This window comes from Crinia signifera, chromosome 7 (genome assembly GCF_055691185.1).
Source record: "Crinia signifera chromosome 7, ASM5569118v1, whole genome shotgun sequence".
Lineage (NCBI taxonomy): Eukaryota > Metazoa > Chordata > Amphibia > Anura > Myobatrachidae > Crinia > Crinia signifera.
In genome coordinates this window covers 94,457,490-94,472,899 of record NC_139223.1, presented here as the reverse complement: position 1 = coordinate 94,472,899, position 15,410 = coordinate 94,457,490, and the positions used below count along the sequence as shown (strand labels likewise).

The 15,410-nt window shown below is 46.2% G+C and overlaps 1 protein-coding gene across 3 annotated transcripts in view; it reads right to left on the bottom strand.

Moving 5' to 3' along the window:
- Positions 1-15,410, bottom strand: part of SLC39A10 (solute carrier family 39 member 10) — a 129,018-nt gene that overhangs the window by 53,290 nt on the left and 60,318 nt on the right. For all 3 annotated transcript variants that reach the window (XM_083153500.1, XM_083153499.1, XM_083153501.1), the window contains exon 2: positions 473-1,503. In XM_083153500.1, the coding sequence (XP_083009626.1) occupies positions 473-1,492 (1,020 nt within the window). In that variant the 5' untranslated portion in view covers positions 1,493-1,503. The remainder of the gene's footprint in view (positions 1-472; positions 1,504-15,410) is intronic.

Genomic DNA, 15,410 nt, shown 5'->3' with positions numbered 1-15,410 from the left:
AGCGGTATTTCACGTCCTACCATCCACTAGGGCGTGGTGGGAGAATAAAATAGTGTGCCGATACGCAGCGAGGCACTGTGCCCAAAGCATAGCGGTGAACATTAAACAGTGTCCATGTCGACATTCGGGTGAAAAATCCCATGTCTACCTTTTGACTGTCGACATGACACGGTCAACCTAATAACCTGTCGACCTAAACCCATGTTGACCTTTCCCCATGTCAACCTAGTGGTGTAGACCAAATGATCCCAACCTATACTGAGAATCTCTAAAATATGCACTGAATGGGTCCCTAAGGACTGGAGTTGGAAAACCACATAAAATGCCAGTTTAGGACTGAAAATATTAAACTAATACGTAGCATATACATCCCAGGGTTCCAGTAATGTGGGTTTCTTACAACATAGTGAAGAGGTGCAAGTACGAGAAGGGGAAATAACAATATTTGGATAGTTAAAATGCCTTCACTCACCTCATCATGTTCATGGACATCTTCATTGTGTTGCCTGTGGTTCTGTGGAAAGCCTGCATGCTTTTTCATATTAATTTGTTCATTAGGGGCTTCTCTTTTGCGAGTGTTTCTCTGTCCATTTTCAGGTAACTGCCCATTTTCCTCTGATTCAGAAGCATGAATATCCCCATTTCCATAGTTCCGAGACCCATGAAAGCTATTGTCAGTTTTGTAAAGATGGTTGTGTTCATCCTGGGCTTGCTCAAATACAAACTCTGATGTAATCGTAGTCTCACTTGTTTTTGTGCCTTTCCGTCTCTTCTTTTGTTTATGATGTTTTTTTTCAGGTTGTTCCTGTGTTGTGTTTGTTCTAGAAAATGGCTCATTCGATTGCCTTTCAATTTCCAGACGGCTGACTGTAGCGCTGTGGTTATGGTGGCTATTGTTATGATAATGGTACGTACCGTTATGAATGTGATGGTGCAAGTGATGATTGTGGTTTTTTTTATGATCCATGGGCAAGGATGTTCTTGACTTTTTCTCTTTACATTGGTGAAGCTCTTTTGTAGTTACAGTACTTTTTGTTTCATTTTGGATATCTGTGTGGGAATGAGGATCTAGGTGATCATGTAAATGTTTTCCTTCTTGAACATCTAAAACATCCAAATGTAAAACAGGGTCATGACCAAGGTCTTCATGGCCTATTTCAACTACTTTCACCTCACCAAGGCCCAAACTGTTTAAAAGCTTTTCAAGCCCATTATATGACAATCTTCCATTCTCCCCATAGCGATGGAACAATTTTTCAATATAATATTTTTGCTCATGCTCAGCTTCCGGTAATGAAGCCTTGCTTGCTAACCCTGCCGTAGCTTCATTCTGAAGATATGGTTCTTCTGATATTTGATAGTCATTATGACTATGAATGTGGCCTTCTTCTGATGTGTGATCATGCACATATCCATGACAATGGTTGCAGTGATGAAAAATAAATGTAAGTAAACAAACGAGGCAAAATTGTGTGTCCATATGTACCTTCATTTCTATTTCACCTATATACATAAAAAGAAAAGGGAAAAAAAAAAAAACATTATGGCCATTTTAAATAAAGTGGGACACATGGTCTACTGTAAATCTCGTTACATCACAGTTCATAATCCGCATCATCATGTACTCTTTATAAATATTCTATTACCATTCATTGAATACGTTTTCTTCATATGCATATATATATATATATATATATATATATATATATATATATATATATATATATATATATATATATATATATATATATATATATATATCATTACAGAGCAGTACCAATGTATAACACAGTATTGTCCAAAAGTTTTAGACAGGTGTGAAACAAATGCTGCGGATAAGTAAAGGTGCAGAGTGTGACAGGGCAGTGCGACGAGATACGCGCTCCCGTGCACATCCCATCGAACAGAACATAAAGTCTGTGCAGCCCGTGCTTTTAGTACTAGATTGCATCGTATCTAGTACAAAAAGAACCCTGCTGTATCACATTGTATGATTTTTGTACTAGATGCTATGCAATCTAGTACTAAAAGAACGGAGTTCATTGCACCATGTATGGGCACCGTAAGAGTGCTTATAAAAATAAATACATAAATAAAATTGATAGTTTAGTTTTTCTCAATTAATAAAATGCAATATTTGATGCGACCACACTTTGCCTTCAAAACAGAATCAATTCTACAATTTTTTGAAGGAACTCAGAAGGGAGGTTGTTACAGGCATCTTGGAGACCTAACCACAGATCTTCCTTGGATGTAAGCTTGCTCAAATCCTTTTGGTCTATTCATATAATCCCAGACAGACAGACTCTATGATGTTGAGATCAGGGCTCCTTGGGGGCCATATCATCATTTTCAGGACTCTTTAGTCTTCTTTAAGATGAAGATCAAGATTAATGACAAGGGCATTACGTTTCGGTCATTGTCCTTCTGCAAAATAAACTTGGGGTCAAACAAACACCTCCCTGATGTATTAAATAAATCAATCCATACTGGTCTATATTTCTCAGCATTGACACCATTAATCCTGACCAAATCACAAATGGCATATGCTGAAATGCAGCTCTAAACTTGCAAGAAACTTCCAAAATGCCTCACTGTTGCCACTCATTGCACAGCTCTCCAGCCTATTGGCAAACCAACTGTCTTCTGTTATAACCAAATATTTAAAAAAAAACTTTGACTCATCAGTCCAGGAGCGCCTGCTCCAAAATTCTGCGCTCTAGTTCCTACGTTTACGTGCAGTCACTTGGCTTTTTTCCATGTCATAGGTACGGGGCTTTTTGGCCACAATTCTGCCATGAAGACCACTTCTGGATAGAATTCTCTGAACAGCAGATGGGTGTACCAGTTCTCTGTGGCAAAGACCTTGCTGATATAGGCAGTAAAACTAGCTTGTGTTTTGTTGATGTGTTCAGTCACAGGGGGGGTACACACCAGAACGATTAGGGCTCAATTCCATCAATCTGGATCCAATTCCGACCGATTGGATGCAGATTGTATGTAGATTGGGCATGTTTAGGTCCAATTCCGATCCGATTCCAATCCGATGCGCGTCCCCGCTGTCGTTTGGTCGTTTTACAGATCCTACCTGCTGCAGTGAGGATCTGTAAAAGATCAATTTAACTGGATACAGACTCAGATCGGATTGGGATCAGATTGGATGCAGATCGTTAGCAGATTGTGTGCACCCAACAGATCGTGCGAGCATCACACAATCTGCTAACAATCTACTAACAATCAGGATCGTTCTGGTGTGTACCAGGCCTTAGTGAATGACTTGTGACATGAAATGGTCTTCTTCATCTTTGTAGCAGAGTTTGGCTGTTCCTCACCAAGTTTTTAGCCGCCTACACAGGTGATTGTTTTAGTTAAGGATTGTTTTAACGTAAACATGAAAATGAAGGGGATTATAATATGATTGGTTAATTATGCACCTGACTATAAACCTGGACTTTGTGCAAGTGTACCTAGAAGAATCGATGCAGTTTTGAAGGTGAAAGGCTGGTCAAATAAAGTATTAATTTCTCTCCAGATCATTCACTTTGCATTTTTTAAATTGGTAAATATAAAACTATTTAAAATGAGGTGGAAATCAGACTGCGCATTTAAAACCATATGCAGCCAATTGCACAATATACCAACCAAAATAAAGTTACTACAAGTGAAAACAAGATAAAAGGAGTGGGTATACAGTGAGGTAGGCGCTAAATGGTTAACGTATAGGTCTTCTTGTAAGATAATATAACTTTGTTCACCTCAGATCACTACCATAAACACAAATGAATGTCTGTAAATAGCTGAATCCTTTAAACAAAGTGAGAAATGCAGATTAAAACGATAAAAACTATATTTATTAAAAGGTCGCACTTACAATCGTGACTTGGTAACAAGCACAATATCACAGGCAAAACAGCATGGCATGTTGCTGTAAAAACGGGCATCTGACTTCAATCTTAGTATCCGGATTTGGGGCCGTCAGGAATCCCACAGCCAGTCACCTCGCTTAACGCATTTCAGTTTTGAAAACCTTCCAATCATCATAACATGCTTCTGAGGAAGGTTTCCAAACCGAAATGCGTTAAGCGTGGTGACTGGCCCAGGACGCTTACCCTGCTGGATGGACAGTTGACTGTCTGTGGGCTTCCTGACTGTGGCCCCAAACCCAGATATTGGGGCTGTAGTCAGATGCCCATTTTACACCTGCCTGCCTGAGAGGTCAGAGCAAGAGACCCGACTCTGAAGATCATCATCAAAATTAGACCTTATGGAGCCCCAGGCAAGAGAGTCACACAAACCCACCTCCCTGCTCTGTGGGTCAGGTTCTAAATAGCTAATTTGTTACTTATCGATAAATCAGCTACTGGTGTGAAGAGGAGAAAGTGTTAATACGAACTCCAGCCTGTAACCATTGGAAATAAGATCCCTCACACAGGAGTCCAGGTGAGGAGGCATTCCATACGTGGCCAACCGTCCCCCCACTTAGTGAGAATCTCGTGGGGGGAACTCAGAGTCACGTGGAGGGCTTTGGGCCGGCTGTACCAGGGGCACGGTCCTGACGCTGGGGCTGCAGCCTTTCTGAACTTTCCACGGCCACCTCTGGCAGCAGAGAAAGCTCCTCTTGCCTGCTGCTTAGGCCTTGAAGGCCGAAAGGACTGATATGACGGCCCAGAGAAAGGGCGCCTGGTCTGTGTGTATGAGGTCGGAAGATTCGCGTACCCATGGGTCGTTAAAGACCATAGCCATCGTCCATGCATGCAGGTCAATTTGGCTATGGTCGTTAACATTGTTTGTTTTTTCAATAGAAAAGGTCCTGCATCGTTTGTGGTTGTCGTGCACCAGTGATCACCTGCAATGCTGAGGTCGTTCATTTTCACTTCAAGGGTGAAAATGAAAGATGGTAGTTAACGATGGGTCGTTACTGACACATCTTTGTGTGTATCTTTAGTCTGATTGTTGAAAAGTCCACTTTTGTTATTATGGTGGCCTCATTGTTTGTTCAGTTATTTATTTTTGGTTGTATGTGGGTGTGCTGGTATTAATCTCACCACATGTTTCACACATATGTATCCCCGGCATCATGGTAACTTCGGCGTTGCCGGGCCCGCCCCTTTTCATGATGTTGCAGCACGGGACCGCCCCTTTTCGTGACGTTGCGGCCTGGGACCGCCCACAACTGTGACGTCAGCAGGCCCGGTTCGCTCCCCTTGCGCTGCCCCCATGCAGTGAGTTTACCAGTCTGTGTACTGCTTGATGCAGGAATAGCTGATCCTCCGCAGCTGCTGGCAATCCTGATCGGAAGAACCTGTGAAGGGGGCGGTCCGGCGAACTCCAGCCTGTAACCATTGGAAATAAGATCCCTCACACAGGAGTCCAGGTGAGGAGGCATTCCATACGTGGCCAACCGTCCCCCCACTTAGTGAGAATCTCGTGGGGGGAACTCAGAGTCACGTGGAGGGCTTTGGGCCGGCTGTACCAGGGGCACGGTCCTGACGCTGGGGCTGCAGCCTTTCTGAACTTTCCACGGCCACCTCTGGCAGCAGAGAAAGCTCCTCTTGCCTGCTGCTTAGGCCTTGAAGGCCGAAAGGACTGATATGGCTGATATGACGGCCCAGAGAAAGGGCGCCTGGTCTGTGTGTATGAGGTCGGAAGAAATGTTGATTTCCCCGCCATTACTTTGGAAATTAGGTAATCTAACTCCCTGCCAAACAGCTTTTCCTCTTTAAAAGGAAGGTTTTCCACACTTCGCTTGGAGTCAGCATCTGCTACCCACTGGCGTAACCACAGGGCCCTGCGACCCAACACCGCCATGGCTGAGGTGCAGGCATTAATGGCACCATGGCATTCTGAGCATCACAAAGTACTTTAGCCGTGTCTTGGATATGGCGCAGTCTCTGCCACCTGCACCACTGACATATCTGCCAACATGCCCTGGATTTGTGAAGCCCAAGTATGGATAGACTTTGAGGTCCATCCCTGTCAAAACGTCCAGATCCGCAAGAAGCTTCTTTCCGTTAGCCATCCATCACCTGAACAATCCTATCAAAGTGAATGCAATCCCAATATCAAAAGCCAAACAACGTGTCCCTACTTGGCGACCATAGTCGTAGCTAGAAATGGAATGCATGTAATGTCTTTATGTAATATATGTAATGTCCCCCCCCTTTTCCTCCCTGCTTGATGCTGCACTATAATCCACAAAAAATTCCTAGTGTGCGCAAGCATACATGGCCAATAAAGTTGATTCTATTCTATTCTTTGTCATCCAGCAGCTGGCAAGGACTGGCCTCTGAGACACACCGCTTGCTGTATATATGGCTTTCAGGGTGGTATCCAGCTTTTTATCTGTGGCAGACCCTGGGACAGGGAGTACCACCTTTTTGGACAACCTGGACAATAAAGCATCAACCACCGGAGGCTCTTCCCACACCTTCCTACTGACCGGGTCAAATGGGAAAGTAGACTTGAACCTTTTGGACAGTTGGAAACAATTTTTCCGGTTGCTTCCAGGCTTCCTTAAACGTGTCCAAGGGAAAACAATATTTTTCATTTTTCAAAAGGAGGGGTCCCCTTCCTCTGACTCTGCCAGAGGGAGATCCAGTACCTCTCTAATTGTGATAATGAGCTGCTCAGGGCCATGCAGGAAAGACAGAGTCCTGTAAGGGCTCCTCATCCTCACCGTTGTCCTGTGAATCTGCATCAGAATCAGGCAACATGGCGGCTGAGGCGCGCTTGCGTTGTTTACCTGGGGTGGGGGTGATATTATCCACCCTTGCCGACAGGACTGATAAATCCTGCTGCACCTGCTTGGTCTGCACAGTATTTGCCATCAGCTGGGAGGACACATTTTGCAGCATAGTTTTAATACCAGTGGCACACTCAGGCTCCTGGGAGTCCGATTGCGGCATCCCACTAAGCTGGGGAGACACCCCACTAAGTTGTGGAGACATTAATTGCTCACAAGTAATTTGTGAAGTGGACCCAGGCACAAACTTTGTGCTGCAGATCACACAGGTTATTTTTCTCACCATGGTGGTGGACTGTAACCTTCCCACAACACACAGAATCACACATATAGATCAGTGTGAAGTGTATAGAAACTATGTGTGAGCTTCTAACACTGCTATGTGTGTATAGCTTTAACAAGCCTGTAGGAGAGTGCTCAGAGAAACTGAGGGGACCAGCACACCCTTAACCTGAACTCCCAGAATGAGGAGTTGGTTTTAAAAAGCACATATACTATCAAGTAATATGCCCACAATAGTGAGTGCACAGAGTAACACACAATAGTTTTTAAGCGCTGAAAACACTTGCTGTTCTGCTGCAGATGTCCCTCTCCAATGCTTTACCGCTGGGGAGCGTCTGTCAGGCAGTAATGGAGCCGCAGGGAGAAGCAGGAAGCAGTGTTGGTGCCCACAGAGCTCTCTGGTCCCGCTCTGAGCAAGCCTCGCCCCCTGTAACGGCGCTGGGCTTATACTAAATATTTATACTGGCGCTGGCTGTTTAAACAGTGTTTTTATGGGGAACTGCCCTGGTGGTCCAGCGGCTAGCCCCTAGCATCCAATCTGTGAGGGATCTTGTACGGTCCATGAGCAGGGACACTGCGACCACCGCCGCCATCTTGCCGCACAGTGAACCGGGGTACCCCACTGAGAGGACCCCGGTTTGTACTCACCACTGACGTCTTCATACTGAGTCAAGAGAGAGTGCGGCATGCTGGGGGTGTGTAACGCTGCAGCGCAATGCCCACTATGACATCACCCTCTCAGGACAGTGGTCCTGCAGCAGGGACAGCTCGGTACCTTAAGAGGCCTGCAACATAACCCTTCTCCTGACTTCCCACGAAGCAGGAGTGCTGTGAAGTCCAACACAGCAAACCCAAAATAATAAAAAAAATAAAAAAAAGTCAACTGAAGACAAACTCTCTGGAGCTCCAGCAGTGTGCATCCTCTCCTGAGGGCACATTTTTCTAAACTGGTTCGTGGGTGGGGAATCTGAGGGGAGGAGCCAGTACACCCAGTTCAAAGTTATATATGTGCCTCTCTCCTGCGGATACCCTCTAATATAATAGTATCCCATAGGACGATAGTGAAAAACTGTTTGATGGTTCAGCTCACACAAAAATATGGTTAGAATGATTCTAATAGTCTATTCTACCTTGTGTTCTAGAGAGAAGAGAAAAACACCTCACTGAGTGTTCACTACCACTTTTTCCCCCTTACATAGGCAGTTTCGGGGCTGAGGGGCTTACACACTTATGATGTGGTGAAGAGGTTTAGCTGGTGCCTGCAGCTCCAGACTCAGCTTAAGTGGCTGTCATGTGATAATGTATTTACCCATTGTGGATCCTCCCAGGGATTGTCTGCCTGACCTGGGACATTGCTGGGGCTGCTGCAGTGAAGCCAGGGCCAGATCTAGCAATCTAGCATTTTCTATTAGAGGGTACGATTTAGGGAGCAAACCTGACCCCTCCTTTTTACTATCCTGGAACTTCCCCTTTCTAATCCCAGCTTCTCCCTTTTACAGGTGCGGCAGTGTAGCGCTCATAATAGAGCGAGAGAGACCGACATTGAAACAGAAATGTTCTCACTCATGCTGTGATTATTGTATCACAATTGTAACATCTTAGCTAAAAGGAGTTAATGTATATTGTAATTACAAAGCAGATATTGGTACTTGTATAATAGCACGGCGCCCGTTACGTAGTTAGCGTAGTGTCCCTGTCAGAATCAGCATAGCGTTCCCACGGCCAGCATAGTCAGTCAGAAGTAGCGTAGTGTTTCCGCGGCCAGCGTAGTCAGCATCCCTGTCAGATTCAGCGTAGTGTTCCTGTGGCCAGCATAGTCAGTCCGCGTCCTCCCGACCTTTTCATACCCCCACTATCCACATTGGCGTGGAGTTGATGTTATAAAGTGTGGCGAGCACAGCGAGCCACGCGGATTAATTTACATGTATTCTGCGTCCGCTCGCCACACTTTATAAAATCAACTCCACGACAACGTGGATAGTGGGGGTATGAAAAGGTCGGGAGGACTCGTAACGCGAGCACTCGCCCGCGTCTTGGGATTCAAATGGAGGCATTTGCCAGTACGTAACATGGAGCACTGGCAAATGCCTCCTTTACTGTGCATCAGACGCACTTGTGTCCGCATAACCCCCTTTTGTGCAGGAGACGCACGTGCTATCGAACCCCCTAACCCAGTCTTCCTGAAGTGGACAAGGGCAGGGTGGCCGTACCCTGCCGCATTAATTGCAATTGCGTCTCAGACAGCTGGAGTGCCTTTCCGCCGGCGACCGCATGATCCCCCTCTCGGCCGGGGTCCACCAGCGCAGGGGATCTGGCGGTTACCGACGATGTGTGAGGCGCACACTAGGCTTGCCATGGACACCAGGGACAGAGCCAGGCTGCCGCGGAGTCACTACGCTAAGTAGCCGTTGGGCTACACTGACAGCGTAGCTTAGCCTACGCTGAAAACATAGTGTAGCCGGGCGCCGTGCTATTACACAAGTACCCAGATATTTATAAACGCTTTATTATCAGCAAAGCACACTGCTGTATTAACAAGCAGAGGCAGCTCTGAAAGTACCCAGAATATATGGGGACAGAGCAGAAGCGCTGCGGCGCAATATCAGCAGCGCTGCCCGCTCAGTGTAAAAAGAAGAAGTAAAAAGCTTGGGATTGCTATGGAGCAATCCCAGGAGAAAACCACAGGTGCACCTGCTTCCTGGCACCAACAAAAAACTGGCTAGCCTAGCATGGAGGCGGGGTTATAGGGGAGAGGGGGCCAGGCATGATTGGAAGCTCTGAAAGCTTTGGAGAAGCTGGTGCCCGGTCCTCTGGATCCGCCTACAACCCCCGATGTAATCCCTGTGGGACCAAGGCACCCCAAAGAAGAAATAAACATTTAAAGATACATAAAACGAAAGGGGGAAATCGCACCAAATAGTGATCAATTTAGATCCAAGGACACCCCACTGAGTATAATTCCAAGTACAAGAATATACTGTAGTACATTCAGCTACATGTGTACATATATAGGTTTAGCAGTGTGTTGAAAATAGGATTTTAGGTACCTACCAGTAAATCCTTTTCATGTAGTCCATATGGGATACTGGGTTCAATACTATGGGGATAGAGATCCTCCGCATGAAAAAGACAGGCACATTAAAACTTTAGATGTGGGTGCACTGGCTCCTCCACTAGTCAGTTAATGAAAAACTGTGCCGAAGGAGAGCTATGTGAGGAGGTATGTGAACAAATAATGTGGTGAGATTCTCACAGTACACCCATACCAAAAAAATAAAAATAAGAAAAGAGGTCAATCATAACTTCTGAGTTCACCAATAACTGTTGAATAAATGTGAACAAGGGTTAAAGAGCGGCTCTGTTGCGCATGTAGCTGCCTATTTGGTGTCCTTTCCACTAAGGTTCCTCAAAAAACCTTCACCAAAACACCATAAAAACAGAAAAATGGGAAAGGTCACTTATCAGGCGCTTGGGGTCTTATGTTCTGCGCTGTTGTCTCCAAATCATTCAGCACATAGAAATAAATGAATAAAACTGGATAGTGAAGTATGTCAAACACCAGTATATCATTTAATAACACTTAAACCATGTAAAAAGCACAATAAATTGATAGGCACATAAACAAATTAAAAACTCCAGAATAATAAGCACTAGAAGGTAAAGTGCATGTGCATCCAAGGCAAGGCAAAAGTTGGAGAATTACCCAATCTTATGGGAACTGAGTTCTCACCAGTCCCATAAACGTTTTTAGATGTAGTTTCTCCAGGGCACATCAGCTGGGCGCTTATGCTGCCGAAGGTCCTGGTCCAACAGTCACTTTGTCCGCCTCATACACAGTCCACCAACGCGTTTCTTCCTCCGTAGAGGACTTTTTCAAGGTGTCCTGCATCACTGTGTATGAGCCCTTTAAATACTCAATCTTTTCCCGCTTCCTGGCCGGACTCTAATTAATTCTTTAGAACTACGTGTCCCATAGTCCTTTGCCAGAAACAGCGGGACTTCCTGTTCGCCGCTGCCGGCTTACAGGGTAACCTTAGCAACCCTGACGCTCTGACGCAGCAGAGCGCCGGGTGCATTCTCACATTGCTCCCGGTCCGGCACATATTAGGATCCTTGTAGTGTGGTGAGCTGTTTGTTAAAATTCATATAGTGCCGTAACGTCACTTCCGGTCTCATCTAGAGCAGGGCTGGGCAATTGCGGCCCTTCAGATGTTGAGGAACTACACATCCCAGCATGCCTTGCATCAGTTTCAGCATGGCCACATAGCAAAACTAATGCAAAGCATCCTGGGATGTGTAGTTCCTCAACATCTGGAGGGCCGCAATTGCCCAGCCCTGATCTAGAGTGACTACAGCTCCCAGGATTCCTCTTAAGAATGCCGTGACTTCGGGTAGTGTGTTTGGTAACTAGGCAACAGGGACGCCTTGTCTTATCCCTCCGCTTCGTGTTCTCATATATATCTATAGATATAAACGGAACATAAGTTACACATCAAATATTGTTAAAAGACATTTATATAAAAAACATATTTAAAATACCAATGGATTTACCGGATATAAAGAATAGAATTAAGAATATAATTAAGAAAGAGGTATAATTAAAAAGTGAGACCGGAAGTGACGTTACGGCACTATATGAATTTTAACAAACAGCTCACCACACTACAAGGATCCTAATATGTGCCGGACCGGGAGCAATGTGAGAATGCACCCGGCGCTCTGCTGCGTCAGAGCGTCAGGGTTGCTAAGGTTACCCTGTAAGCCGGCAGCGGCAAACAGGAAGTCCCGCTGTTTCTGGCAAAGGACTATGGGACACGTAGTTCTAAAGAATTAATTAGAGTCTGGCCAGGAAGCGGGAAAAGATTGAGTATTTAAAGGGCTCATACACAGTGATGCAGGACACCTTGAAAAAGTCCTCTACGGAGGAAGAAACGCGTTGGTGGACTGTGTATGAGGCGGACAAAGTGACTGTTGGACCAGGACAATTCGGCAGCATAAGCGCCCAGCTGATGTGCCCTGGAGAAACTACATCTAAAAACGTGTATGGGACTGGTGAGAACTCAGTTCCCATAAGATTGGGTAATTCTCCAACTTTTGCCTTGCCTTGGATGCACATGCACTTTACCTTCTAGTGCTTATTATTCTGGAGTTTTTAATTTGTTTATGTGCCTATCAATTTATTGTGCTTTTTAAATGGTTTAAGTGTTATTAAATGATATACTGGTGTTTGACATACTTCACTATCCAGTTTTATTCATTTATTTCTATGTGCTGAATGATTTGGAGACAACAGCGCAGAACATAAGACCCCAAGCGCCTGATAAGTGACCTTTCCCATTAAACTGTTGAATAAAGTCAAATATGACAAGGCAACAAGCCCTAACATTGTAAGGAACAGTGTCTTACAGCAGGAATGCCGCACAGATGCGGGCTCCCAGTATCCCATACGGACTACGAGAAAAGGAATTACCGGTAGGTACCCAAAATCCTATTTTCTCTACCTCCAATGGGATACCGGGTTCAATACTATGGGGAGGTCCCAAAGCTACCAGAACAGGCGGGTATGTGCGGAGTCTGCTGTAGAACCGCTTGTCCGAACTGGGAATCCTCCCTGGCCAGAGTGTCAAATCTTTAAAACCTTACAAATGTGTGATGACCTGACTAAGTTGCAGCCCTGCAAAGCTGCAGGGCCGAGACCCCCCGGGCAGCCGCCCAAGAAGTCCCTACGGATCTGGTTGAATGGGCCTTCAACGATGGTGGAAGAGACAAACCAGCCTTTGCATATGCCTGTTGAATCGTGCATCGAATCCAACGTAGAAGCAGGAGAGCCCTTCTTCTGTGCATCATAAAGCACAAAGACTATCCGGCTTAATGATTCTGGCTGTGCACTTAACATACACCTTTAGAGTGTGGACCACATCCAAGAAAGGAGGTATATCTGGATGTGCCGCACTGGAAGGAACAGCAATAGGTTGGTTGAGGTGGAACGCCGACACAACCTTAGGTAGAAGTGCGGCCTTGTCCTGAGCTCTGCCTGATCTTCACGAAACACCAGGTAAGGGCTCTTACATGACAACGCGCCAAGCTCAGACACCCGCCTGGCTGAAGCCAAGGCCAGCAGGACAACAGTCTTCCAAGTAAGAGGTTTTAACTCAGAATTTCCCAATGAAACAAACCAAGAGGACTTCAGAAAGGTTAGAACCACATCCAAGTCCCAAGGCGCAGTAGGCGGAACAAAAAGGAGGCTGAATCCTCAGAACCCCTTGTAAAAAGGTTTGAACCTCAGGCAAGGCCGCCAGTTTCTTTTGTAAAAAAAAAAAAAACAGACAGAGCCGAGATCTGGACCTTCAAGGAACCCAAATCGAAGTCCCAGCTCCAAGCCAGCCTGAAGAAATCTTAACAGATTGTTCAGATGAAATACGGCTGGTGGTAAGCTATTCTTCTCACACAAGGCCACGTATTTCCGCCATATTACATGGTAGTGAGAAGTAGTAACTGGCTTCCTGGCTTTCGTCATGGTGACAATGACCGAGGGATGTAGGCCCTTATGGCCTAAGATCTGCCGGTCAACCTCCAGGACGTTAAACGTAGCAGCTGTAAGTCCTGATAGACGAATGGCCCCTGAAAGAGTAGGTCTTTTCTTAGAGGTAGATGCCATGGGTCTTCCACTTGCATGGCCTGAATGTCCCCGTACCAGGCCCTTCAAGGCCAGTCTGGTGCCACAAGAATGGCTTATGCCCTTTGATGCCAAATCCGTTTCAGCACCAGCACCAGTAATGGGTGCGGAGGAAACAGGTACACTAGCCGGAAATCCAATGATCAAGTTAGGGCATCCACAGCTACCGCCCCTGGATCCCTGGTCCGTTCACAGTACCTGTCCAGCTTGTGATTCAGCCGCGAGGCCATAAGGTCTATCTGAGGGAGCCGCCACAGGTCCACGATGGCACTGAACACTTGAGGGTGAAGTCCCCATTCCCCGGGATGGAGGTTGTGACGACTTAGGAAGTCCGCCTCCCAGTTGTCGACTCCCGGTATGAAGATTGGCCACAGTGCTATGCCCAGGAGAAGATCTTGGTTGTTTCCCCTCATGCAAGGCATGCTCTTCGTCCCTCCTTGACAGTTGATATACGCAACCGTAGTCGCGTTGTCCGACTGGACTTGCACTGCCCTGCCCTGTAACAGCGGAGCCGCCTGTAACAGAGCATAGTAAACTCCTCCTAACTCCAGTTTGTTTATGTGCAACCTGGATTCCAGTGGAGACCATCGACCTTCGAGACGGACCCCTGCGTCACAGCTCCCCAACCTCTCAGACTGGCGTCCATGGTTAACAGAAGCAAGTCCTGGATCAGGAAACACCGACCCGCCAATAGATTGGGCGAATAGAGCCACCACTGTAGAGAGAGCTTGGTCCGAGTTGCCAGGCAAATCTTACTTGCAGGGGAGACTGACCACTTCGTCAGAATATCCAGCTGGAAGGTTCTGGAGTGGAATCAACCAAACTGGATAGCTTCGAACGAAGCCACCATTTTGCCCAACAACCTGAGGTAGAGATGAACTGGAACCAGAGTGGTCTGTTAGGACCTCTCTTGCCAGTTGCTTTAGTGCAGTGTCTTTTTCCACTGGCAGGAAAACCTTTTGTTCCGTCATATCCATAACCATGCCCAGGAACACCATTCTTTGGCTCGAGATCAACGAGGACTTTGGAATATTTAAAATCCATCCATGGTCTCTTAGAAGTTGCACGGTCAGATTCAGGGCACTCCTCAAGGCCTCTTCCGAACCTGCCTTGATCAGCAGGTCGTCTGGATAAGGTATCACATTTACCCTTTGAAGCCTGAGAAGGGACATCATTTCTGCCATTATCTTCGTAAAGACGTGCGGAGCCGTAGACAGCCCGAAGGGTATCGCCCGAAACTGGTAATGGTCGTTTCCCAGCACAAATCTTAGGAAGATTTGATGTGGGGGCCAAATTGGGATGTGCAAGTAGGCGTCCTTCACAACTATGGAGACTATGAACTCCCCTCGTTCCAGACTGGCAATTACTGAACAGAGTGACTGAATTTGAACACCTGAAGAAGGGGTTCAGTGATTTCAGATTCAGAATGGGCCTTACTGAGCCGTCCGGCTTTGGTACAAGGGATAGGTTGGAATAGTATCCCTGACCTTGTTCCTGCCTTGGAACCGGTAGAATTACCCGTGACTGAAGGAGCTTGAGAATCCGACCATTGAAGCTGGAAGGGCCGACATGAAATATCGTCAGGGAGGGGGCTTAGCGAACTCCAGCCTGTAGCAGGGGCCATTGCCGCAGCAGGCCTCTTTTGAGGCTGTGCAGGCGGAGGAGTGAGAATATCAACCCTTGCAGACAAAATGGCCAGTTCCCTCTGCA